Genomic DNA, 26,797 nt, shown 5'->3' with positions numbered 1-26,797 from the left:
CCGACGCCTTGGCCTCGAACTTGAATGTACGGCTGGCTGTTTACACCACATGGTTTGAAAGCTAGTGCAGCCGGTATAGCCAAAAGGCCTGTTCGATTCGCCTGCACCACATGAGCCTGTTCACAAGGCGCTGCACCTTGCCATTCGTTTCAGTGGTGCAGTGTTGACGACCTCAGGACCCTGCCATTCGTTTCAAGAGGTGCAGCAGTGGTTTACGATTTTCCTGCAACTTCTACACTGACGGTAGGCGTAGGCGCTGCACCCACCTCTACTAATGCGGTGTGTTTTGCCAAGATGTTTGCACCTCATAAACTGTCCGCATGTGCAGTTTGCCACCGGTCAGTGCTTGTTGAACGGTGTAAATTAAGCAAACAGAAATAAGGCCTGCACCTTGCCGGCACATCGTCATTCATTTAGGGTGTCGCGCTGTGCCTGCACCACCGAACTCTCGCCGCACAACTTTTGAACTCTACGTGCACAGCCGTGAACCGATTCCGATTGATGCAGGTGAATCGAGCGGACCTAAAGCCGTAGCAGAAAAGGGATGCGCTATCGTGTGGCGGCAAACTTGGTCTCGGACCGATTTTTTCTCATCTGCCTCGCACCATAGTTTCCCGGTCACTTTTCCGGCCGTGAAGCGAGGTGAATTCCAGTGAGTTTTGCCGCATTTGCTCCCTTTGAGGCCAAGTGTGAATGGACCTTCCTCCCACAGACAAGCCACGTTGCGCCGCTCAATTGTGCATTTGTATCATCTGTGATTGCCGCAAAAACTGTTTGTGTAACACTGAATGACAGTGTATATTATATTATGTTGTCCATTTGAAGAAACCTTAAAAAATGGTTGGCAAGCTAACAGAAAAAGGGCCGCATTTATCAGCAAAGAAAGCAATGAAAAGCCTTTGTCGTTTTGTGCTCTCCTCGCGTTCTTCCTTCAGTTCCCCAACAGAAATACAGTAGAGAGCAGAAGAGCACAAGAGCTTGGCTAGAGAGAAAAATGCAAAGAAAGGGGAGGGGGAAAGCCAAGGGAAAGTGAAAATTGGAATAAAGATTATGTATTATAATCACATGGAACGGAAAGCACACATGGGGGCACTAGCACTCTCTTCAGAGGAGTCAGATGCATTGTCATTGCCATCACACAATGGTGCCTAAGCACATGTGGTCAGTTTGCATTGTTTTGCATAGGGCTTGTGCGTGTCATATCTGTTCCCAGTGAAATGCAGCAAATTGTGACGTGCCATATTCATTATGAAAGTGCACGACAAACGAAGGTAATTTTGTACCCTAAATATAGCTGCGCAGTGTCTTTTTTTGTGTGCCCGAGGCTTGTGATTGTGAGTAGTGTAAACGAAGTTCTTCAGCTGCATGTCGTTCAGGAAAAGTGGCTGCGGGCTGAAAATAAGAGAGTAACCAAATCTCAAAGGAAAGCTTGCAGACTTTCATGAGCAACTTGACGTATATTCGCTTTGTCAAGGTAGCGGTTTGCAATGGAAGTGTTTCCAAAAGTTATAGCAAAGCCAGTAGAACAGCCTCTCAGAAGGTGAACAATTAGAAGAATATAAAAAGTGGGCTTGTCTTTTTATTTTTTTTTCTAATCATCGAAATTAAGCTGTGCTATAGCAGTTTTATTGCTAAAAATGTGGTATCAGTTTATTCATGAACATATTTATTATGAACATGCGAAATTGAGTACTGTTAGATTAGTCTACATTACTTGAAAGCTGGGCGGCGACAGATAGAACATGAATGGCTCTTGTGTGTGTGTGTGTGTGTGTGTGTGTGTGTGTGTGTGTGTGTGTGTGTGTGTGTGTGTGTGTGTGTGTGTGTGTGTGTGCGTGCGCGTGCACGTGCGTGCGTGCATGTGTGTGTGCGCGTGCACGTGCGTGCGTGCATGTGTGTGTGTGCGTGCACGCATGCGTGTGTGGCAGTGGTTAGGGCGAATGGTTGTCTCCTGTGCTGGGACCATGTAGACTGTGCCGCGGGTCGTCTCCCGTAGGCCCCTCAGGGTGAGTCGAGAATTTGCGACGACGCCTTCAACTTACCCTGCAATTTTTTCTCATGTTTGACTGAGTGTATTGGAATATTGTATAAGGTTGTTTAGCATGTTGATCACTAGTGATGTATTCATTCAGCTGATGTATTCCACATCGTATCGTCGATGTAAAAATAGTTTAATAAATGCTTTGTTTGGTGTTGCCTGTTGGCTCCGAGAGCAGGGCGTTCTTCTGTACAAACGACAAGCAGATCCAGAATACGTTGCCCAAGAAAGAGAAAACAAGATACCACTAATTACTATGAGTGGATAGGTCCTGCTTCTTGGGCATCTGCGCAAGCAAGCGTTTGGTGTGTGGCGTCACCACAGACCTTAGCCAACGGGGGGGTTCCTACCCCTTCCCACGCCTAGCTGTGCATGGCTGAGCCGTTTCCGGGGAATTAGGGATCCTGGGGATTGAGCTATTGCTGGGTGGTTGGACATTCAAGGCGCCCCGGTACAGGCAACACACCCCCTTGGCCCCGGCTTCACGTAGACGGTGCCCCTGGGCTGACCCACCCAGAAGTAATCGGCAGTCGCCTTTTCCTGTTTCTATCTCTTTCTACGCCTCTGTCTTTCTCTCTTACTTTCAATTCTTCCTGTCTTCTCATTTTTTTTTACTTCCACGTTTCTCAGTGACGGTGCTAAACCTGGCGTAAATATCTAACTTTGGGTAGCTATATTAGGTTATGTAGAGGTGGCACTTACTTACCTAACCCTCAATGAACTGATTGCCCCTCAAAGAGGTGGCACACCGTCGTAACCTTTGAACTGCTCCCCACGAAAAAAAGCAACTTTCTTGAATACAACATTATTCATTCCTACAGTGCAGAAAAGAATGCCAGGCACATTTCACCCTGTCTTGTGTCCAAGTACCTTATTGACACGCTAGGCATGGGCTACAAAGCCACAAAGACTGCCAGTGGTGACTTCTTGTTAGAACTGAAAGATTACTTGCGATACCAGAGAGTACATAACCTAAAAGCATTTGGGGATCAGCCCATCACTATCACACGACACCGAACATTGAACACTGTTAAGGGACTCGTGTCAGACGGTGACCTGACAAATCTTAAAGAAGAACTCTTGACAGGTTTGAAGGATGAAAATGTCATCTAGGTGCAACGCATAATAATAAGAAAGACAACAAACAAATTCCCATTAAACACCTCATCTTTATTTACCTTTGGATCTGCAACATTCTCTACTGAAATAGCAACCGGATACCTCTAACTGTCCATCAGACCCTACATACCCAACCCGCGACGCTGCTTTAAAAATGCCAGGGGTTCGATCATGGCTCCCAGAGTAGCCGAGGCCAGCTTACTTGCGCTAAATGTGGCACTACTAGACATTCTGCTGACAAATAATGCAATTCTCAAGTTCACTGTGCCAACTGTGAAAGAGACCTTTCGGCAAATTCCAAGTCCTGCGCATCCTGGAAGAAAAAGAAAGAAATCATTACAACAAAAATTAAACTGAACATCTCTTTCCGTGAAGTGAGGCAGCATGTCTCCTCGCATTTTGAAGGAAACACATCATATGCCAAAGTAGTGCTCTCCAAGACTACGACCCCACCGAAGGCTCCTGCAATCCCTGGCAGCAGCCACGGCAGCACACCTACTGAAACGTTAGCATTGATCTTCGGCTAGGTGGGGTCTAAGGCTTTGTTCATCGCGACGAAGCCTATCATACGTATACGACCGTCTGGTGCCTCTACAGAGGCAATGTACACAACTGGTTCATTGACACAGACTGCGTGTGGCGAGACCTTCTCAGCCGCTCAAAAAAAAATACAGAACACTAATTACTGGGCTGCCCAAAAGCTCTGTGAAATAAGTCACCTTTCTCTTTTGAAATTTTTTTCTTTACACACAGCAGTTCTTTACCTTTAATATGAAAACACAAATTATGCAATGGAACATCAGAGGACTTTGAAACCTCAATGGCATCCAAGAAGTTCCACATAAACATTTATCAAAAGTGCTCTGTGTTCAAGAAACCAACTTCAAATCCAAGAACATAAAATTTTTGCGTCAATATGCTATATTCTAAAAGGACAGAGATGATGCTGTGGCGTCGTCTGGCAGTGTAGCCATTATTGTTAATCAAGGGGTAGTATGTACGCATCTATCGCTACAAACATCCCTAGAAGCAGTGGCTGTTCAAGATTCCCCTGCAACTTTCCCAGCAAAGCACTCCGCCTGGAGAAATGGCAACTGCAGGTGCTTTCCAGCTGACTTTTGAGCAGCCTCAGATTCTGGAGACATTCCATGGCGAGGCGTATGAAGACGTTGAGGGCTGGTTAGCCCAGTATGAGCGAGTCGCCTAGGCATACCGCTGGACCGCCGAGCTAAAGCTTTCACGCACCTACTTTGCTTTAGCAGACAGCGCACCTACATGGTATGAGAACCACGAGGCAATGCTGTCTTCATGGCATGAATTTCGGCAGCAGATTCTCAACACCTTCGCAAACAACGACCGCCGTGACTCTGCTCAGCAACTTATCGAGTCTCGGGTCCAGAAACCGAATGAGAGTGTCGCTATGTTTGCAGAGGACATGATGCGCCTATTTGGACGGGCTAACCTTGAGATGCCTAAAGCCAAGAAACTCCGCCTTTTAGGCATCAAAGAACAGCTGTTTGCCGGCCTTCTCCCCAATCTACCGAAGACCGTTGCGGAATTCATCAAAGGGGCTACTGCTATCGAGCGCGCACTGCAGCAACGGTGTTGCTATTATGACCGACCAAACGGCGCCTCAATCAGCGTCTCTGCTCTGACGGCCAGTAGTGACGGTTCTCTGCAAAAGCATATTCGCGAGGTTGTTCGTGAGGAGATCCGCAGCTTCCTTGTGACTCCGCAAGAACGGGTGATGGCTTCAGTTGGAGAAGTTGTGCGGCAGGAAATCAGGTAAGCATTTTTCGCAGCCCGAATCACTACTAGCCCAGCGATCTATTAACTATGCGGCAGCCACCCATCGTCCCTCGCCAGTGCCGCACAACTCGTCTGCACTGGCTCATTCCTACAATGCGCCAGCGGCAATAGTCTACAACCCACCGCCGCCGCCACCAATGACGATTCCGCAATATAAAGCACCTACTGAAACTCCGTTCTACCCTCCGCCGACACCTGCAACTTGGTCGCCGAGGGTGCCTACCAGTCGACCATTCGTTTGCAAAACGGATCTGCTGTGCACCGTTGACCGCCGTCCACTGTGTCTCAATTGCAGAGAAGCTGGACATGTTTACTGCATCTGTCCATATTGTGAACAATGATACCCTACTTATGCGCCGTCTTTTTCACGACCTCATTTCGACACCGACGTGACAGTGCGCACCCGCAAGGACAGCCATCTGCTCTGTATCGTCGATCCCGCTCTCCGTCACCTCTGCCAAGCTCTTCACCAAATCGTCGTAGTTACGCAGACGCTGTCCTGGGCAGGTCCCCAAGCTCTCATCGGGGAAACTAACAGCTGCGACCTTTGGAGGGAAGGTCGCCACCCATCGAGATGCTGCAATATCTCCAGTACCAGTACGATACGACGAACGATGCAACGCCGCCGATCCCACAGGAAATCGTAAGCCCCGGCCTAGCTGTTTACATAGACGGACGCCCTGTGACAGTGCTAGTAGACACTGGCACAGATTTCTCGATCATGAGCAGAAAGCTTGCTGATTGGCTTAAAAAAGTTAAATCGTCATGGATTGGGCCTAACATAAGAACCGCGCGAGACCAACTGATGACGCCTACTAGAAAGTACACTGCCAGAATTAGTATCGGTGATTCAGCTTTTGTTGCCACGTTTGTGATTTTGTCCGAGTGCTGCAAGTACCTGATCTTGGGGATGGACTTCACAGATCAAGTTTCAGATATAAGATGTAACGACCAGCGACGTAAACATCTGCGCATCTTCGAAGATCACGTGACCCTTCCACCGCGTTCAAGTGCTCTCGTAGCTGTAACATGCGACCACCCAGGAAACTGCGACCACATCGCTGAACAAATTTCAGCATTGCTATTTGGCCATGGCCTATTTGTTGCAAGAGCCGTCGTAAGCTTCAATTGTGAACACATGTACATTCTGGTTACGAACTTCAGTACTGAGCGACATCTTACATGAGGTATGGCAGTCGCGTACGTGGAGGAGCTCATTGAGGTTGCAGGCTGCTTGACTGTGGAGAAAGCCGATGTCATCGGTTCAGCCCCGCTATCCGTCGACGTAGGCCCAAGTTTACTGCCCCCGCAGAAGCAAAACCTTCTGAAGCTTATTAATGAGTTTCAGGACTGTTTTTCTTCGACGTCCAGAGAATTCGCCAGACACGGTTGATGAAACATCCCATTATTATGGATAAAATGGCCAAACCCATTCGGCAGAACCCATACTGAGTAGCTCCACGGGAATGTGTGGCCATTGAAAGTCAGGTGCGAAAGATGCTTCAGGAAGACGTTATTCAGTCATCAAAAAGTCCTTTGGCATCACCGGTAGTATTGGTGAAGAAAGGAAGAAAAAAGATGGCACCTTACGTTTCTGCGTTGATTGCCCCAAGCTCAATCAGGTTACGAAAAAGGGCGTTTACCCGCTGCTTTGTATAGACGATTCTCTCGATCGACTACGCCATGCACGGTATTTCTCGTCGATGGATTTACAGAGTGGGTATTGGCAAATAGACGTTGACGAAAGGGATAGAGAAAAAACAGCATTCGTGACACCCAATGGTCGTTATGAGTTTAAAGTTTTCCCGTTCGGCTTGTGCTCAGCACCGGCAATGTTTCAGCGGCTCATGGGCACAGTCCTGTCAGGGCTGAAGTGGCAAGCGTGCCTGGTATATTTGGACGATGTAATTGTATCTTCAGCGACATTTGACGGGTACTTGTAGCGACTACACACAGTATTTCAAGTGATAGGATCGGTCGGACTAACGCTCAAGCCAGAAAAATTTCACTTTGGCTTCGAATAGCTTCTTTTCTTGGGACACCTTGTCAGCAGTGAAGGTGTACAGCCTGACCCAGACAAAACAGCCGATGTTGCAAGTTTTCCTACGCCATCAGACAAGAAGGCAGTGCGGCGATTTTTAGGCCTGTGCGCCTATTACCGACGCTTTATTGAAAATTTTTCGCGTATTGCATCACCTTTGACACAACTTACCCGAGAAGACCTCACGTTTGTGTGGGGTGAAGAGCAGCAGAAAGCGTTCAACGAGCTGCGATATCTTCAAAACCTGCCAGTTCTTGGACGCTTCTACGATAACGCTCCGACTGCGGTTCACACAGACGCCAGCAATGTTGGCTTAGGAGCTGTGTTCGTTCAGTGGCAAGATGGTGCCGAATGAGTAATTGCTTACGCAAGTAGGGCTCTCTCCCGTACAGAGGAGAATTACTCCACCACTGAAAAAGAGTGTCTTGCGGTAGTGTGAGCGGTCATGAAGTTTTGTCCATATTTGTACGGCTGCCCATATAAAGTCATCAGTTATCACCACCCGCTTTGCTGGTTGATGAACATAAAGGACCCGTCAGGCTGATTGGCACGTCAAGCTTCAAGAATTCGATATGGCTATAGTTTATAAATCCGGAAAGCGACATACAGGTGCCGATCGCTTTTCTCGCGCAATTAGAAGACCCAAATGCTGAAGATGATAACGATGTGGCATTTGTCGGTGTAGTCAACAAGTCTTCAATAGCACAGCAGCAATGCGATAATCCCGAGTTGCAACTCCTTATTGATTTCTTAGAGGGACGCACATGTGCTATGCCAAAGCTCTTCGCAAGAGGGGTAGCATCGTTTTGTTTGCGCAACGAGATTCTTTATAAGGTGAACTTTTCTTCGAGCGACAACACCTACTTACTTGTCGTCCCAACACCACTCGGGAAAAAAGTACTAGAGGCGTGCCATGACGAACCGACATCCGGTCATTTAGGCCACACATGAACGCTATGCCGAGTGAGACAGAAGTATTACTGACTGAAACTGACGGCAACCGTTCAACAGCACATTCGGACTTGTCTTGAGTGCCAATGTAGAAAAGTGCCAGCCGTCAAATCAGCAAAGCTCCTCCATCCAATTGATGTACCGAAAACTCTATTCGCTCAAGTCAGAATGGATCTTTTAGGACCATTTCCAACTTCGGCTGCTGGTCGCAAATGGATAATTGTAGCCACAGACTACCTTACTCGCTACACTGAAACCAAGGCTTTGGAGCGGGGCACAGCAGGTGAAGCAGCCCGGTTGTTCATTGAGAATATAGTCCTGAGGCATGGTACTCCATCTGTAATAATAACTGACAGAGAAAAAGCATTCACAGCCGAGCTATCACGCGCAGTTTTAAGTCGTAAGTGGAACATCTCACCGGTGCACAACGGCATACCATCCACAAACAAATGGTCTGACGGAACAGCTGAACAAAACACTTGTGGATATGCTTTGCATGTACATCGATGTGGAACATAAAAACTGGGAGGAGATACTGCCTTATGTCACTTTCGCTTACAATACGGCACAGCAAGAGACAACACGCATGACACCATTCCGTCTTGTATATGGCCGTGACATCACAACCATGCTCGACGCTATGTTGCCGCATGAAAGTGATGGCGTTGACACAAGTGCTGACTACATAACTCAGATTGCTGAAGAAGCCCCCCAAATTGCCCTTGTACGTATTCGTCGCCACCAGGACTACGACACAAGGCGCTATAATCTTCGTCACCGACCAATCTCCTATGAACCAGGAGAGAAAGTTTGGATCTGGACCCCAGTTCGTCGTCATGGCTTCTCGAAAAAGCTCTTGATACGGTACTTTGGGCTGTATGAAGTCCTCCGTTCTGTCAGTGATGTTAACTATGAGGTGATTCCCGACAGTCCACATTGTTCAAGACGTCAAAGACATGCACCAGAAGTTGTGCACGAGTTCGGATGAGGCCTTATTTGTCCGAATGAACCCGTGGGCTGCCAATGACTACAAATCCTTCCGCCATGATGATGAAACATCGGGACGATGCCTTCTTGAAAGGGTAGCTAATGTCACGGTTATTAGCCCTAAGCACAAGAGGAGAAAGAAGCCAGCATCACGAGCGGCAGTTTCTGGCGTTTTTTGAAAAAGACGATGTTGCGCCTCTGCTCTTGTGCTTTGTTTTTGTGTGCGAATAGAGCCTTGCTGTTAACGTCGAAACGAGGCCTTGTGTCCTGTTCTTTGCACATTGCGACAATATATACAGTCCTACATAGGGGAGAGCTAAGTTCTCCTATGGGCAGAAAAAAATACGTAGTCGCCACGCTCATTTTTAACTATAGCCCGCTCAGTAGTGGTTAAAAATCTTCGTTTTTTCGAAGAAGAGTTGTAGCACCTTCATTGCTTTGCCCTTTGTTTAGATGGTCATGGGCCTAGTATTTTATTCATAGCAAATTGCCACTCAGGATCTAGCTTATGGAGTTCCTGTTTGAGTCTCTTTCGGTGTGTGTCGTGTTTCGAACAGTCGAGCAAGAGGTGATAGATATCCTCGTCGTCGTGGCCGCAAGAACATAGTGACGATGTTGCATGCTGAATACGAAGTAGGAAGTGCTTTGTGTAAGCAGTTCCGAGTCTTAGGCAATGTATTAGTGTGTCGATATGTCATTGAAGGTTACGGTCTAATTGGCATTCAAGATTAAGATCAACAGCATATAGGATAGATTCCTTTGTTTTGTCTATGAACCAGGTAGACCACTATAATTCACATTTCGTTTTTCTTAAAATTCTATTTACATCACATTGAGATACAGAAATGAGACACGTTTGCATAGACTGATGAGCGGTTTTCGCCAACTCATCTGACATTTCATTTCTCTTGATTCTGTAATGACTGGGAACCTACTGAAATGCCACTCGATGATTCGATTTTGTGGCTTCTGAAAGCTCTTTTAGTATAGTGTATACTATACGCACATCAGTGTGTCTTAAAGTGGCATTTTCCACACATGCGAGTGCTGCCAAAGAGTTTGTATTTACCACCCATTTTCTTGGTGTCCTCGACAGTTTAATAAAGCTTATGGCTAGCAAAATCGCTACAAGCTCCGACGTTGTTGAAGAGGAGAGGTGGCCCAACCGACATGCATATTCTTCGTGCGATTCCGGAATTATAAATGCTGATGTCGCTGTCTCTTTGGCGACGGAGCCGTCAGTGTACACGTGAGTGTATCCTTGGTACCTGTCAAACAGATGATGTGATGCCAACTGCTGTGCGGCAACGATTGACACTTCATATTTGCTGCGATGTCCTTTTTTATTGATGTTTCAATAGTTGGTAGCTCAAGCAGCCATGGCGGGTTGTTTTGGTCCAGTGGCCAATGCGTCGACACGTACTGCTGGTACACATGGTGTATTTCCGCTCTAGCTCAGTTTTTGATGTTTGATATTGTGGGGGTGCTGACACCCCCCCTGTAAAGTTGTCTGCGCCGCGTGGCGCACGTGTCTCGCCCCAAGGCTTTGTTTCGGTGGTGACCACCGCCGGGCGATAGATGGCGTTGTGTTCGCTTTGAGTACCACTGTTGGTAGAGTGGTAGCGCCGGCGATGGCCCCTGGCGGAAGGCAGGCCTTGGCGGTGGGCGAGCGTTGAGCGAGCCTCTTCTGCGCGTGGCGGCTGCCGCGAACGGTTGTCTGTAGCGTGGGTCCTCCGGTGCTCGGCACCGCGGGCTTCGCGCCGGGGTCACACGTGGAAAGTCAGGCGTTGGCGACGCCGCCTTGGGTATGTGTTAGAGTGTTGGGTGTGTTAGTGTGTGTTTATCATGTTATTGTATGTTTAGTGTGATATTGCGTTATGTTGTTTGTATGCTAGCGTGTTAATTGAAATTGGTGTATCATTCGGTGGACGATATCGTCGTTTAAATTAGTTAATAAATGTATGTATGTTGTGTGATTTGTATTGACCGTGTCCACTGTGTTCGTTCACTCCAAGAGCGTGGCGAGGCGATGCACCCGTTCACCTCGCCGAGACTCCACACTGGCGCCCAACGTGGGGCTCTTGGAGTATCGGACGACAGTTTTTGCGGTTCGGAAGAAGCTTTTGTTAAAGTGGGCGTAGAGTAGGCTTAGGCAGACTTTGCTAGCGTCGGCGGTGTGCTTTCTTGAGAAGCGAGGATATTGGTTTTGGGATGTGTTTTGAACTTGTTGGCACTCGAGTTTTTATTTTTTTTCTGCTCGCAAGTGGGTGTTTTTGTTAGTTTTCAAAAACGTGTTTGGATTAGGACAAGAGCCATTTGGTCTGCATCCTGGGGTGAGCAAGGCCTAGAGCACGTGGTTTGTAGGCCAGGCCCGAAGCGAGTGAGTACGGAACCCCTCGTGGGTGGTCCGATTTTCTGTGAATAGCTTCTTCTATCTCTTTAAGCTCAGGGAGCCGGGCGTCGTTGCTCACTTGTATTGCGGCTCGACGCCAAGGCGTCGTGACACCGCCCGGGGCGGTGGACGCCGATCGCTCGGTAAGCTGCTGTGTGCGGCGAGCGATAGGGCCACCTCACAGAGTGGACGTCTCCTCGCGGCTGCCTCTTCTGCGCCTAGGCTGGGTGCTGGGTGGATGCCGGTTGTTGCCGAGCGACTCATTAGGCCTAAGGCTCTGCGCAGCCGTCTGTCGCACGTGGCACAACTAGGTGGATCGTGGCGTTGAGGTGTTGCGCTCTGCTTCCCTCACTTTTTTTTTTTATCTTACGATGCAAGGGTTAGGAAAAGTGTATTTTGTTTTATTTTGATGGGCGTCTCGGCCGCCACTGATGTATTAGCGAGCAGTACTGACCAACGTACCACGTGGACGAAAAGCTCGAAGCTCCCTTCTCGAGGACCTGCTCGACTGTTTTCTTTCAAGTTTTTTTGTTGTTGTTATTGATGTATTCAGCGGGAGGGATGTCATCCATGGCTAGCTGTCCTGCATACCGTCAGCGTCGTTGGCCAGGAATGCGGTCGTGAGGTCGGGCGATGGAGATGCCTGGGACCTGCGCAACTGCCTGCAGTCCGGCGCCTTCGCGAGTGCTGGTTGCAACTGGAAGACGTGTCGGCGCTAGCGACGGATCGTCGCGCCGACGGCAACGTTGCTGTTGCGGGGCTGGTACTGAGGTGAAGTCTAGCCGGACAGTGCAGCAGTGTCGACCGGCGGCGGTGTCGTGGTGCAAGAACATTATGGTCGTGCGATATCATTTTTTTTTTTTTTGTTAAAGCTTGTGTAGCTAATTTTTGATTTCGGAATATGGTTTGATTTAAGGTTGGGGGAATGTGGGGGTGCTGACACCCCCCCTGTAAAGTTCTCTGCGCCACGTGGCGCACATGTCTCGCCCCAAGGCTTTGTTTCGGTGGTGACCACTGCCGGGCGATAGATGGCGTTGTGTTCGCTTTGAGTACCACTGTTGGTAGAGTGGTAGCGCCGGCGGTGGCCCCTGGCGGAAAGCAGGCCTTGGTGGTGGGCAAGAGTTGAGCGAGCCTCTTCTGCGCGTGGCGGCTGTCGCGAACGGTTGTCTGTAACGTGGGTCCCCCGGTGCTCGGCACCGCGGGCTTCGCGCCGGGGTCCCACGTGGAAAGTCAGGCGTTGGCGACGCCGCCTTGGGTATGTGTTAGAGTGTTGGGTGTGTTAGTGTGTGTTTATCATGTTATTGTATGTTTAGTGTGATATTGCGTTATGTTGTTTGTATGCTAGCGTGTTAATTGAAATTGGTGTATCATTTGGTGGACGATATCGTCGTTTAAATTAGTTAATAAATGTATGTATGTTGTGTGATTTGTATTGACCGTGTCCACTGTGTCCGTTCACTCCAAGAGCGTGGCGAGGCGATGCATTCGTTCACCTCGCCGAGACTCCACAATATGAGCGAATGTGAAAGGTGTTGCGTGGCTAGAAGAAATAGGTGCCAACAGGTCTCCACATTTCGAATTACTATAAAGTTGGGTTCTCTTGCCTTTGCCAGTCTCAGAGAACTTTATGTTGCCTGTGGGACCCCCAGACGTATGCGAAAGCTTCGTGCTTGTAACAGCTGGAGTCGGTGTAAGGACGTCTTAGAAATATTGCGGAGAACTGGCATGGAGTAGGCAATTTTCTGTCGGATTAGTGCACAGTGGACGTTGTGGGGATCTGAGGTGCGCCCGCGACCATTTCGCGAGCGTTCCGCTGTACGGCTGCTTCTTTTCTCTTTTTCGCGCTCTGGTAACAACACGTGGTGATAGATCGTGCCACACGTGGGTGCAACGCGTGTTCTCGGAGGCTGCGAGAATCAGCGAGGCCGTGTCACGTGCGTGCCGGAAAGGGTCTCTTCTTCGTTGGTCGGCGCCTGGCAAGCATGTGTTTCTTTCGTCCGCGTCCCTTTTGGGAATTGCCGGGCTGTAGCCTGCCTGGGGGCCTTGGTGTCCCCGGCAGGCATGTTTACTTGAGTGCTAGCTTCGGTACCATACGCTAAGCCAACAGCGGTGCCTAGTGCTTGAAGTGGTCGCACCACACCAAGCCGCACTTGCCTTAGGCCTACACATACGAGGTTTGCCCTAACTCTCGTGACCAGGCCCAGTGGCCATCGTGATAGTGCACAGCATAGCCGCGAAGGACCTTTTTCCGACCGGCATGTTAAAGCTCGCCATTGCCAGCTGCGTTGTGCTCGCGGTTTTCCCCTTATCGTGAACGTCCGCGTGCGGGAGCCTTTGCTTTCCGCGTTTCGGGAGCGGACGTTGTGCTGTTAGGGGTGCCACCAAAGGCAATTAAGTGTTTGTGTATTTCTGTTATTCGAACACTGTTTTGCCGCGCCGTGCTAAGCACCTGGTTAGTTGAGTTTGCACGGAGCGGTGCACTACACGCGAGTAGGTAATGTAGTCGCGGCCGGGAGGTCACCACAATGTGGAGTAGAGACGCTGATGTACCGCCCCATTTTGTTCCCGCTATGCGAAGTATAACATTTATGGTGCAGTTCACTTGACTTTCTAAATCAGCAATATGCTGACTTCATCCGAGTTGGCTGTCTAAGGTAACACCAAAGAAGCAATGCTTTTGTGCGATTTCGATTCGCTGGCCATCCACAAAAAAATCAAGTTTTTCACTGTCTTTCTTGTGAACGGCAGAACTACTGATTTGGCATGAGAAATCTGCATGCTTCGCTTTTTGAGGTAATCACTTATTGCGTTTAGTCTTTGCTGAAGCCGATGCTTGATCACTTCCAGGGATTTGTGGGACGTCCATATGCGTATGTCGTCTGCATACATAGATATGTTCAAGGCTTCAGGCAGCACTTCTGGAAGACCTGCCATTGCAGCATTGAAAAGAAGCGGACTGAGAATGCTTCCTTGGGGTACACCTGTGCTCATGTTGAAGCGATCGCTGTCTCTATTATTGGTAGAAATGTATATTTGCCTGTTACGCAGGAAGTCGGCGATCCATTGCAGGATGCGATCATGAACTCCTAGTAAGGTAAGCTCGTACAGCACAGAAAGGTGGTTCACAGAGTCGAACGCCTTTCTTATATCTATGAACGCCACAACAGCCACGATTCCACAGCTCGTCTCATGTTCTACAAATGTAATGAGGTCAAAGACGCAGTTCATACTGCATCACCGTCGTCTGAAGCCAGCCATCTGTTCTGGAAGAGAGTTGTTAGCTTCAATCCATCACTGTACCCTTCTGTCAACTATTTTTTCCATGACTTCAGATACACAGCTAGTGAGGCTGACTGGTAGAAATCAGTCAAGAGAAAGCGGTGATTTACCGGGCTTTAGCAGTGGGATGATTCTTGTGACTTTCCAACACATTGGAACGTATGCGTTCGTCCACACGTCATTATATATCCGTAGAAGAACATGTTCTCGGAACCTGTCTCGTTCTTACGCGGGTTAGTGATAGAGCAGTATGCAACTCTGCAACTCTAGTAGAGAATACGTGTTATCCAGCTGAGCATGTGATAAAGCATATGCATCTTGGATTTGCTGCTCTGCAGAATTGTGCAGTGCAGTAGTTAATTGCTCAGTTCCAGTCAGAAATGTGCAAAACTTATATTAGCAACATCACGCTCGCATAATCTAAGAGATATGGCCCATGCTCTGTATGGGTTTTGCTGGAATACTGGATGACTTAGAACAGGGTTTGTTTGCAGATTTTGGAATTGGAGTAAATGGCGTCAATGAATTGCAGAAATCGTGCCTTTTTTTCTGACATAACTTTTGCGCATGTGACAGTTACATTGGATGTGTGTGGCCTGACTCTCCTTGTAATCTTCTAGCCTCCCAGTGCAGCGATAGCGACGTTCTGCTTGTCTTCTAATTGCTCGTAGGCACTCATAGCCTGCACCTACACTGGAGTGGCCTGCTGGGACAGCTCTAAACTTTGTAGCATGGGAGTAACTGCTTTTAATGCAGGACATAAATGTATCCAGTTCATTAACCCCCACCAAGTCACGTCCAGTATGTTCATGAAATAGTTTCCAGGCAGTTAGCTTTGAGGTTAATATTGTCGTTTGCGCTTGTTGTTGTCTCTTGTTGCATGAGAACTGGGTAATGGTCACTGCCTCGTGTTTCGAGGTGTTTACACCAGTTCATATCTCATGCAATGTCAGGAGAGGCTATAGCCAAATCTAGACAGCTGGCATAATTATAAGCTCTTTAAATGTTACTGATTCATAATTCAGTACAACAAGACCACATCGATCAAATGCTTTTTCAAGTGTTCTCCCACAGGAATTAATATGAGTACTGCCCCACGTAGTATTGTGCGCATTAAAATCTCCACAGACGAGGGCAGGTCCCAATAAATAAACCAGGGATGATTCGGAGATTCATGTGGATGGTTGCAAATACACACAAATTATGTAGATGGTAAGCTTCTGGAATTGAATTTTGCACCCTACAAATTCTACAACGTCTGAGTCCGACGAGTATAAAAAAAAAGAAGGTATGTCGCGCCGTACGCATAACAATGCCCTGCTCAAGCGTGGATTTCTTCTTGATGCATATGTCACCTAATTAGAAATCCTAAAGTCAGGGCTAACGTTGGTTTCATTTAGACACAAAACAAGAAAGCTATACTATACCGAGTCTGTGCTTTTGGACCTAAGGCCATTAGCATTTCACTGAAACACAGCTGTGTTGCAGAAATAGTTGTTCGTTTGTAGAGCCATTTTGCTATACAACAATTTTTTTGTTGCAGTGCTAGAGGCTCTAATGAAAGGATGGTGCTCACCTCTGGAAGATCATTGGCCTGTGGAAATACACGATTGCCTTCAGAGCAAGGGATACTAGCAGACTAAAGCCGCAGGACAGAGAATGAGGAAAACAAAGTGTTTTGAAAACTGTGAGGCTGGTGGCAATGGCTGTCAGATTAAAGCCATGTTGAAGTGTATTTCGCTGTTGTGTGTTTAGTGGCCGTTTCAATATCGACATTACTTGTTTTCGGTGCACGTTGCTCTTGTGCCTTTGGCTTTGATGAGGTAAAAGGTGTAGACGCATGGTTATCTTGAAATGCTGATGGTTTCAATGTCCTGCTGTCGCTTTTCTGCCTTTGAACGCTTAATGATGGTCCTATACGGTCCGTTTTGGCTGTACTTATGTTTTTCTGAGCTGAAGCATGCTTGGCTACCGTCGCATACGTTAGCGGTGATGTACTCTTCTGTGATTTTGAAGTCATAGGGAGTGGATGCACTGTTTCACAATTCGGACAAGGCGATCTCTTTTTTGGAGCTTTTCCAAGGAAATTTTTTTGTCGCTTTAGTCGAGTAGCGGCCTGATGTTTCGGACAACTAGCATACGCCGCTACATGGTCTCTATTGCAATTGGCACATTTGGGATGATTTCTCAATGTACAGTCTTTGTAATCATGTGTTCGGGTGCAGATTTTTCAGTCAAGTTGTCCATGAGACGATTTGGCAACATGTCCATATCATTGACAGTTGTAACATCCTGTAGCGGGCTGTAGGTACTCTTCCACTGACTTGTGAATCCTAGGAGAACACGAGGCGGCAATGGCTTGTCGGGGGAGAACTCAAGAATGACACTGCCAAGTAAATGTGGCTTCTCTGAACCATCTTCACGACGGAGCTATTTAGTTTGTCTCTTGACTGAAATTACACTGCTGTCTCTTAAATATTAAAGTAGTTCATCTTCACTGTATTGTACTGGTACTTGTCTAATCTTTCCTAGGTTTTTCACATACGACTGCGGTATATACGGTGCCACTTTAAGACCAGCAACATCTGTAAACTCAAGAAGTCTGAAGGATGCAGAAACTGTAGAGACACACAGAAAAGTTGCCATCTCTGTTGACATGGAATGACTGCACTATTTCTTTAGCAGCAGATACCACTTCACTGGCCAGTTTGTTTGGATTGACTTTCCAGAATGAGGCGTTAGGGGCCGTCAGCTTGAAAATTATTGGTATCCTCGCTGGTCGGGCTTTCTTGTACGTGACTGTTGTGAAAGGCAGGTCTTCCGCTTCCATATCACAGTTCATTTCCGCGAAGTCGATGATCGTAGTATCGCTGTAATCTTCTTGATTATAAGTTCATGCTTTCTTTGGGGTAATACACTCATCATTGGCCTTGGGTGTCATCGAAGTGCCGTCACATTCCTTCTTAGGTCCGCGAAACACGAGATTCTCTTGCTGTTCGGACTCATTCACCACTTCGTCCTCATCCGATGGGCGCTGGGAAGAATGGCCACCACCTGATGTCGAAGCTTTCGCATGTCATGGCAGCCTAAGATAAGGCTTTGGCGCCTTGGAGACGTGGCGCCTAATGCATCATTACTAGTCATGTACTGTGTTAGAACCATCGCCACCCAGTGAATCGATTAAGCAACCCTCCATGTCAACATATACTCTTGTAGTTTGTGCAATAAAGCATTTTTCCAAAAGCTGCTGCGGCATCCACATCAGTTATTGCACTGCACAAGTTTTTTTTCTTTTTTTTTTTGCCACCTCTTCTTTTCAGTTTCACGAATTCCTTGAATGGCAAGGTCTCCAGTTTGGCAGATCTACATTTTTATTCAAGGATTCTGTCAAACGATAGATGGGACAAGTGCTAATGTGGACTTATCTTTGTTTGCTCAGTGCGGTAGATCGAAATGCAAGTTTTATTGAAACAGCTGTGTTCATGTGTACTCTGGATGATTTAGGTCATGTTGAATGGCTTGGACATACTTTTTTTATAAATGGCAGGTGCTTTATAGCTCCAATTTTGGTTTTTTGTGATTAAAAAAATAGTTATTTCATTTCTCCTAACATGTTCCAAATTTGCATTGTAGTGCTCCAAAAGTAAAATTGTGCTGCTCCGAAAATTGCTCTAAATTCAGTTTTGGCTCTTGCACCCCTGTAGAGTTCATTACAGACACCTCAAAGACTTACTCTTTTGTGTCGTACATATCGGTCAGTCCATTATTTTTGGAGGCCAGCATTATACATACAAGGATCTTCACTGCAAAAGCTTCTGCTATATTTGCAGCCATTAAACACTTTGAAGAATTAGAACTACAGAAGGCAGTAATCTACACGAACTTGCTAAGCGGGGTGAAAGCTCTGCAAATTTTTAGAGAAAAGAAAGACCCTCTCCTTGTCTCGTTTTATTCACTATTATGCACTGTCTACAAATCCAAACAGCACATTACAGTTGTCTGGGTGCCAAGGCTTTGCGAGATTCAAGGTAACGTGATGGCGGACCAGCTCGCCGCATTCGTCAACGAAAGCACTGCCAATTCATTGATGCCCGTCCCATCGCTTGACTTGAAATCATTCTTCAAACGAGAGTTCAAAGCTTACTGGCAGAACACATGAGATAGGTACACACAAAACAAACTACATGTCGTCAAGCCGAACCTTGGCAATTGGCCACCAGTGTCAAAATCACGCCACACAGAAGTTACACTTACAAGACTAAGGACCGGACATATACACTGCACACATTCACACCTTTTGTGCGGTGGCGATCTACCTCTGTGTGATAGATGTGTTGAATCGCTTACTGTCAACCACATCCTCATCCAATGTATTGAATTAAAGTCTATTCGAAAAAAGCATTTTCAGTCAGCTTACCAAGAACACATTTAACTTCATCCTCGGATATTCCTTGGCAAAGAAACGTTTTTTACATTCCAGTCGTTTGCATTTTTTAGATAAATTCATAGCTTTCATGACATATATATGAGAGAAATCCGTAGTATATTCTCTCTGCAGAGGTTGTTGCTGCGGTAGCTACTCGGAGAAGCACCTGCCTTTCATCCTTTGGTTTCAAATGAGGAGGCATTCGTGCTACTTTACAATCACTCGCTTGTAAATAACTTGGTCATTGGTAATTCATTTCACACCCATACATCACATCGTATATCAGTATCACAAGTTTATCGTTTATACACATCTCTTACGCTTCTATATAGCACATAATTTTAGGCTTCTATACAGCCGTAATACACCCTGTTATCGTAGTCATTGGTCATCATTTACATCGTATAAAAGATATGGTGCTTTTTGGCCACCCATGGCTCTTGCACCACAAAACTCCACTAATCATCATGGGTGGATAGCTGCTCATATGCTAGCTCTATGTCAGGATTCAGTCTACTGGACGACCGGCATCGTGCTCAGCCAGTTTCGCTGTGTCTCAGGCCTTGAGCAGTCGAGTGGAGTCTTTTGCCTTTCTTTTTTTTTTTTGTAGAAGGTGCCATTAGTCTGGCTACATACGTGCCTGTATTTTTTTGCATCCACTCTTTGATAAACTGCAGAAGCATTGATGCCAAAATAGAATCTCTGTGATTAAAAAATTTGAGCTTTTCTATTCTTCTCCTTTCTTACTCTTCTACCTTGCAATTTTACCATATGAATTATTCTATTGTGGAACGTTATTCGTTCAGCTGCCATAAAATAGTTTTTTTTACACATGATGTGCTGTTCCACAACTAAAAGGCTTGTGTTTTCTTTTGTACTCTCTGGCTTAAAATGCAATTTTTTCTGCTCTAAAAATTAAATTTTTACTACTCTGGCTGTCACTAATTCGCCTAGTGGTACAATGTGTTGACTTTTTATGCATGTGTTTAAAAAATTCAAGTTTTATTGCTGAAGGTTGAACAAACTGAAGAATAAACTAGAATAATTGTGTCCTGGATGCAATCTTAACAGAATAATCTTCAGCCATTGTGAAGCTTCTCAAGCATTGCGTTGTGATATGTCCTTAGCATTGCTGTCTTTGTGGGTGAAATCTAAATACATCGAAATTAAATCTGCATGGCAATATGTCTGTTATATCTAAGAAGCGTTGCTAGTGGGGTGGCCTGTGCCATGGCACCAGTGCATGTGCTGTCACTGTCAGAATTAACAAATCAATGCTACCTAAGCACCAGCGAAGCATTGCTGTGGATTGAGGCATACTTTTACGTTTCTCTGAAGTTGTTTTTCTCTTATCTCACACAATTGAAACACCTTAACAGGTGGGCCCAGATGTTGCATTTCAGGATACTGTAATTGTGGGGGATTTTAATGAGCTCTTCTTGTTGCCTACTAGAAAGGCGGTGTCTGCATGTGTTTCACCACTTGCCGCTGATATTTGTGTGCAGCTGTGCCACACTAGAGCAATGCATTGGCAGTTGCACCTTGCTAATGAAGCCAGATGATCTGCTTCTCCTCCTCTTATAAATATGTATATCGGGCTAGTTGGTAAACCTATGAAGATGTATCTCCTCCTTGGCTGTAGCTCTGCTTGGCACAGACTGAGTAAGACAACCGAATCCACCCAATGCCACATCTATCTCGATGATGAACAGCATTTGATCTTCATTATAAATATCTATAGTTTGCCTAAGCAGCTGCTGTCTATGCATGATTCCACTGGAAGACATCTTTTTTATTGCATGCTCTTTATTCTTAATATTGAAGTAGCACTCGGGGCAGGTGGGAATCATTTGAAGGGATAGCTTCAAGGGCCTTTCAAGTGGTATCCAACCAGAAATAACCAGCATTTGTCATTTCTGGTTGGATACCACTTGAGATCCAGAGGCGACGTCCATCCTCCCATGACGTCACTCAGTGGTGCTGACTTCTTTATTTATTTATTTACAAATTCCTTACAGGCCTCGCAGAGGCATTGTGTAAGGGGGGGTCAATAAAAAGTAAGAACAATTTAGAATGACACCAAAAACAGAGTTGATACATAGAAGTAGGAACAGTGTAAAATAACATAAAAAAGAAACAGTACAGCAAAATAACTTCTAATAAAGAACTAGTCTATTTTATGGTATTAATTCCTGGTGAAATAATTTAGTTATTCTAGTGAAATAATTTCAAGTACAACAAAACTTGAAAACAACAGTATCACATTACTGACGAAATAAATTTGAAAAAAAAAAAGAAAACGGGGTTTCAATAGACATGACAGAAAATTGACTAGCTAAAATTTATCAGATGCTCGCGAAATATGTTGTCATACTTCTGAAGGCCAATGCTATTGGGAAGATCGTTCCACAGTCGTATGGAACACAGGAGGGATGAGTAGTTAAAAGCATTAGTGTTGTCCGTAGACACGGAAGCAGCTGAAGTCATCATTGTCATGCACCAACTTTCTCAGTCAGCAGTACTTGTCATTGTGTAGTCTGTGCCATAAGCGAGAGGAATGATGTGCTGGCGGTGATCGAGTGGCTTTAATGTATTTATGAAATAGAGACAAAAGGGCGTTGGATGTATCTTCCCTCTGCCTTAGAAGAGGAAATGCTTCTTTTAAAGATGTGTCTGGCTATGTCAACAAAGCTCGTTAATGGTTTGCCCTTGGCATCTTTGATCTTTTCTCAGTGGTCCACAGTGATTGACGTCCTGAAGAAAGCATTGGAAGCAAATCAAGTGCCCCACATCACTCTTAAGCCAGGACCAAATTTCAAGGTTTGTAATTCTAGCATTACCGCTTTGATATTCTAGACGACCGCATAGTGTTTAGCAACTGCACAATTTCTGAGATCTGCACCTTCCTGTGAATAAAAAGTAGTTAGCTGTGGCATTTTTATCTACTTTAGGTCCCTAAAGCACACAGACCACGAGAAGCTTTAAACTGCTTACGAGTACTTTATTTTTTTGAAACCACATTCATATGTACCCTCAGTCCACACCCGCTCATGAAACATACATTAAGCATCAAGTGCAATATAATAAAATTTTTTCTGTACCTTCAAGAATAAGTTGTATCTGCTTTCATTGCTGCATCATTGATGTCCTAAGAAATATTTATTTATTTAAAACCGTTGTCACTTGGAACAAACTTAACTGGAAAATATATGGAATGCTACATCTGTCTTTTTTTTTTAAAGAACACTTGCAATAGCTGTCTATGTATGCTCTGTACTCTTAGGAAATCAAACTTTTTGATAATGAAAAATAAGTTACGTGCATGTCACAGTTTTGCTGTTATTAACCACCATGCAATAGCCTGAAAGGGGACTGTCTTATGAAGAGATGAATAAGACAGAAATGGTCTTTGTTACTTATTACTTCACACAAGCAAAATTTATTGAAAGAAATTGTTGATTTCATGCTGCCCATCAATTCGAGAACTCTAGCCAGCGAGCTGCACGACACACCAAAGTTCTCTGCAATACTCACCCCTTTTTTGCCTTTCACAGCTTCAGCAACTTGTGCTTTTTAATAAAAGGCAGCATCTTTAAAAAAAGTCCAATACAGTGCGTCAGCAATACACGAAAAATCTCGGCATGTTCATAGCGAGAGGTGCGGTAGCAAACAGTTAGGCAATCTAGAGAATGTTCGCTGGCATGTCATCGCAAGTGTCATCATTTGAAACCTTATACACTAGAGGGAACTTTGATGCTAGTGTCTATGGGAGCTGCAATGCACGGCGCTTCAGTGAGCATGGGCTGAATCTGCTTAACCACCTTGACCTTTTGAGCCTCACTAATTCAAACCAGCGCGCAAAGTTTGCAATGGCTTGCTCTTTTATTTGAAACAAAACTATAACACAGCAAAGCCACAAATGCGTTTGAAGCCCGTGAGCACAGAGACTAGGCAAATTTTATGTACTACTCATAATTTCTATGGTGGCTGAACAATGGCAGCACCAGAGTTCCCTCCAGCTAATTTCAGGAAACAATGTTTGAAACATCATGTGCCAAGTAGTTGCCAACAGAAGCATCAGCAGAAAACTGTTCTCAGTAGGAAAAAAAAATAATAAGATTCGGCAAATCCCACGTACATGGGAATCAATGTTATACGAAACATGCGTAGAGAAGGTGACTGTGTTTCAATTTTTTTATTGAGCAACACATCATGAAATGACGCTCAATATATGTACAAATGCTGCACGCACAGGCATATCATGAAGAGTTGCAGGTTTTTATATAACCAGTTGTTTGCACTTGTGCAACGATGCCAACTAGAACATGCGTATTAGCAATACCAGAAGCTGATATGAAGCGCTGATGCTCGTGCGAACGCTGGCCCTGGACACTGCTACATAAATCAACTTCAGAGTATGACAACTAACCACAATTGACGTTAACCCGACGTGACGACTGTATCAAAGGAGTACATATGTAATGCTTATAAAATTGGGTAGGCAGCACTGCAACCACTACTGACGTTTCGCAAAGATTAGCGCCTATTTGAAAAGGTAGTTCCGAGACCTGGCGTAGCTCTGTGGTAAAATGCTTCTTTGCTACGCAGAATGCTCGTGTTCGATTCCAGCTGGGACCCTGACATTTATTCTTTGCAATAATCGGGTCGACGCTACCGATGTCGAGTATTTCTTAACACTCGCACGTTAAAATAGCCCATGTTTTCTGATCGTTCCTGGGTAGATACTAAGTGTCAATCACCTGTGGCACATACCCGCATACTAGTGGCACATACCCGCCCGTGGGTTTGTGCTACTGTATGGAGGGAAGTGTTTGATGAAGTGTGTGACGAGATTGTGACATTATAAATGTCTTGACCAGCGCATCATATTCGTCAGACCATCTTACCCTCCCATGCTAATTTTGGTTCATGCCAAGTTAAGAGGTAAACCACGAGAGCACCCAAACGTAAACGGCTAGATAGATAGATAGATACGCTCAAAGTCGCCGAAGTTCGCTAAGAAATGCTTCACATTTAAAAGCAGATTGCTATCATCATCTGACAAAATGCTACCAGCCATGTTTACACCGATGCTTGTTGAAGAAAACATGTCCCCAAATTGTCAAACCAGGGGTGCTCCATTTCTCAAACTTCTGGGTTCTACACTGGCGAAGAGATTAAAAAAAAAAAATGTAGGATATCCCTACCTGAAACATTCGTTATTGCAGGAGTACTTAGCATATTCTAGCTGTCAAGAGGGGGTAAATGCACTGAAGTCTCGCCAGTGAAACCAGATTTCTTTGTTGCCTAGAGAAGAATTTTGTTTTCAAAGACATGTAATATTAGGGGTAAAAGTGTGTATATATTTGGCAAGTAGTACAAAATATATATATATATATATTATAAAGGAGATTTATTAAGCAGAAAGGTTGATGCTTGGAAGGCTTGGAAGGCGATGCACCAGCCGCAATTTCCGAGCTCGAGCCGCTGCTGCACACTCGATGCTGCTGCCTCTGCGCCGGAGTACTTCCTCTTCTTTACAATGGCCCCACGGAGAAAAAAGGAGCCATCCTGGCGACTTAGTACTGGGCAGGGGGCGTTGAACCGTGGTATTGCTTGAGCCTCTGGACGTGTACAACCTCGCGGTTGCGACGTCGCAAGTCTGATGGTGGCATAAGAGGCTCAATGAGGTAGTTTACTGGCGAAGTTTGTTCGACAATACGATATGGCCCATCGTACTTTGGCAGAAGTTTGGAAGAGAGCCCAGGTGTGCGATGCGGCACTGACAGCCATACAAGAGAACCCGGAAGAAAAACGGGAGTTGAGGTCTGGGCATCATGAATTGCTTTTTGCCTGTTTTGGTCATCGCAGGTAAAGCGACGAGCTAACTGGCGGCATTCTTCTGCGTGTCTGGCGGCGTCCAAGATCGGTAGGCACTCGGACGCGTCTGGTCGATAGGGCAAAATGGTGTCAATGGTGTGGGAGGGGTGACGGCCGTAGAGGAGGTAAAAAGGGGAGAAGCCTGTTGTCGCTTGCGTTGCCGTATTATAGGCGTATGTAATGAATGGGAGAACTAAGTCCCAGTTAGAGTGGTCAGGCGTCACATACATAGATAGCATGTCACCGAGAGTACGATTAAAGCGCTTGGTAGACCCATTGGTTTGTGGGTGGTAAGCGGTACATGTGCGATGTACAATAGCACACTCAGCGAGCAATTTTTCAATGACCTCGGACAAGAAGGCGCGGCCGCGGTCACTGAGGAGTTCTTGAGGGCCTCCATGACGCAACACAAAATGACGCAGTAGGAAAGTGGCAACCTCCTGTGCTGTAGCGGTTTTAAGAGCAGCGGTCTCAGCATAGCGCGTTAGGTGGTCGATAGCAACTATTATCCACCTGTTGCCAGTCGGAGTCAATGGAAGTGGCCCATAAATATCTATTCTAACCCGTTCGAAGGGTCGGGAAGGGCATGGTAAAGGCTGCAGTTCACCGGCGGAGGCGTGTGATGGAGATTTTCGGCGCTGACATTCGGCACAAGAGCGGACGAAGTTGCGGACGAAGGTATACATGACACGCCAGTAGTAGCGATGTCGAAGCCTTTCGTAGGTCTTGAAGACTCCTGCGTGGCCACATTGTGAGTCAGCGTGAAAAGAGGAACAAATCTGCGACCTCAGGGTTCGTGGAACGACGAGCAGCCACTTGCGTCCCTCTGGTGCGTAGTTACGTCGATAGAGAAGCGTGTCACGTATCGAGAAGTGTGGAACTTGGCGCCGAAGCGTTCGCGTCTTTGGGAGTTCAGAAGTGTCGGAGAGATGATTGAGGAGAGACGCAGTCCACGGGTCATTGCGTTGTTCGATAGCAATGGTGTCAAAGCCAAGCGATGACAATGTGGAATCGCAAGCGGAGTCAGCTGTGGCATTCTGGGACAGGGGGGAACGGGAAAGGGCGTCGGCGTCAGCATTCTTCCGTCCTGACCGATAAACCACGCGTATGTCGTTATCTTGAATTTTCAACGCCCAGCGAGCGAGGCGGCCAGATGGGTCTTTTAACGTCGAAAGCCAGCACAGCGCGTGGTGGTCGGTCACGACGTCAAAAGAACGACCATATAGATATGGGCGAAACTTTCCAAGGGCCCACAAAATGGCCAAGCACTCCTTTTCTGTGACGCTGTAGTTGCTCTCAGCCTTGGTAAGTGTGCGACTAGCGTATGCCACGACGTATTCCTGATGTTCCGGTTTACGCTGTGCGAGCACAGCACCCAGGCCTACACCACTGGCGTCGGTGTGGATTTCAGTTGGAGCTTAAGGATCGAAATGGCGTAGAATGGGTGGCGTCGTAAGAAGCCGTCGCAGGGTGGTGAAAGCCTCGTCGCAGGCAGGGGACCACGATAAGAGGTCTTTACAGCTGCTGAGAAGTTGCGTGAGAGGTGATATAATAGACGCGAAGTTTCGGACGAATTGCCGGAAATACGGACACAAGCCGATGAAACTTCGAAGTTCTTTGATGGTGGCAGCTTTAGGAAACGCCGTAACAGCTCGCAATTTCTCGGGATCCGGGAGGATGCCTTCCTTGGAAACAACGTGGCCCAAAATGTTCAGTTGACGCATGGCAAATCGACATTTTTTGAGGTTTAATTGCAAACCGGCATTAGTTAAGCAAGTAAGGATTTGCTGAAGGCGACATAAGTGTGTGTCAAAGTTAGGGGCGAAGACCACGATGTCATCGAGGTAACACAAGCATATCTTCTATTTTAGTCCA

General features: G+C 46.2%; 1 protein-coding gene across 6 annotated transcripts in view; it reads left to right on the top strand.

Moving 5' to 3' along the window:
- The window catches only part of LOC119174039 (E3 ubiquitin-protein ligase SHPRH), a 394,742-nt gene that overhangs the window by 295,907 nt on the left and 72,038 nt on the right, over positions 1-26,797 (top strand). For 5 of the 6 annotated variants that reach the window (XM_075894712.1, XM_075894713.1, XM_075894715.1 and 2 more), the window contains one exon: positions 21,776-21,862. In XM_075894712.1, coding sequence (XP_075750827.1) covers positions 21,776-21,862 — 87 coding nt within the window. Of the gene's footprint in view, positions 1-16,159; positions 16,352-21,775; positions 21,863-26,797 lie in introns of those variants that run through there. The other variant, XM_075894714.1, reaches the window with a different exon arrangement.

This window comes from Rhipicephalus microplus, chromosome 5 (assembly GCF_043290135.1).
Source record: "Rhipicephalus microplus isolate Deutch F79 chromosome 5, USDA_Rmic, whole genome shotgun sequence".
Classification (NCBI taxonomy): Eukaryota; Metazoa; Arthropoda; class Arachnida; order Ixodida; family Ixodidae; genus Rhipicephalus; species Rhipicephalus microplus.
Note: the sequence above shows the minus strand (reverse complement) of the source record. Positions and strands in the feature narration are given on the sequence as shown.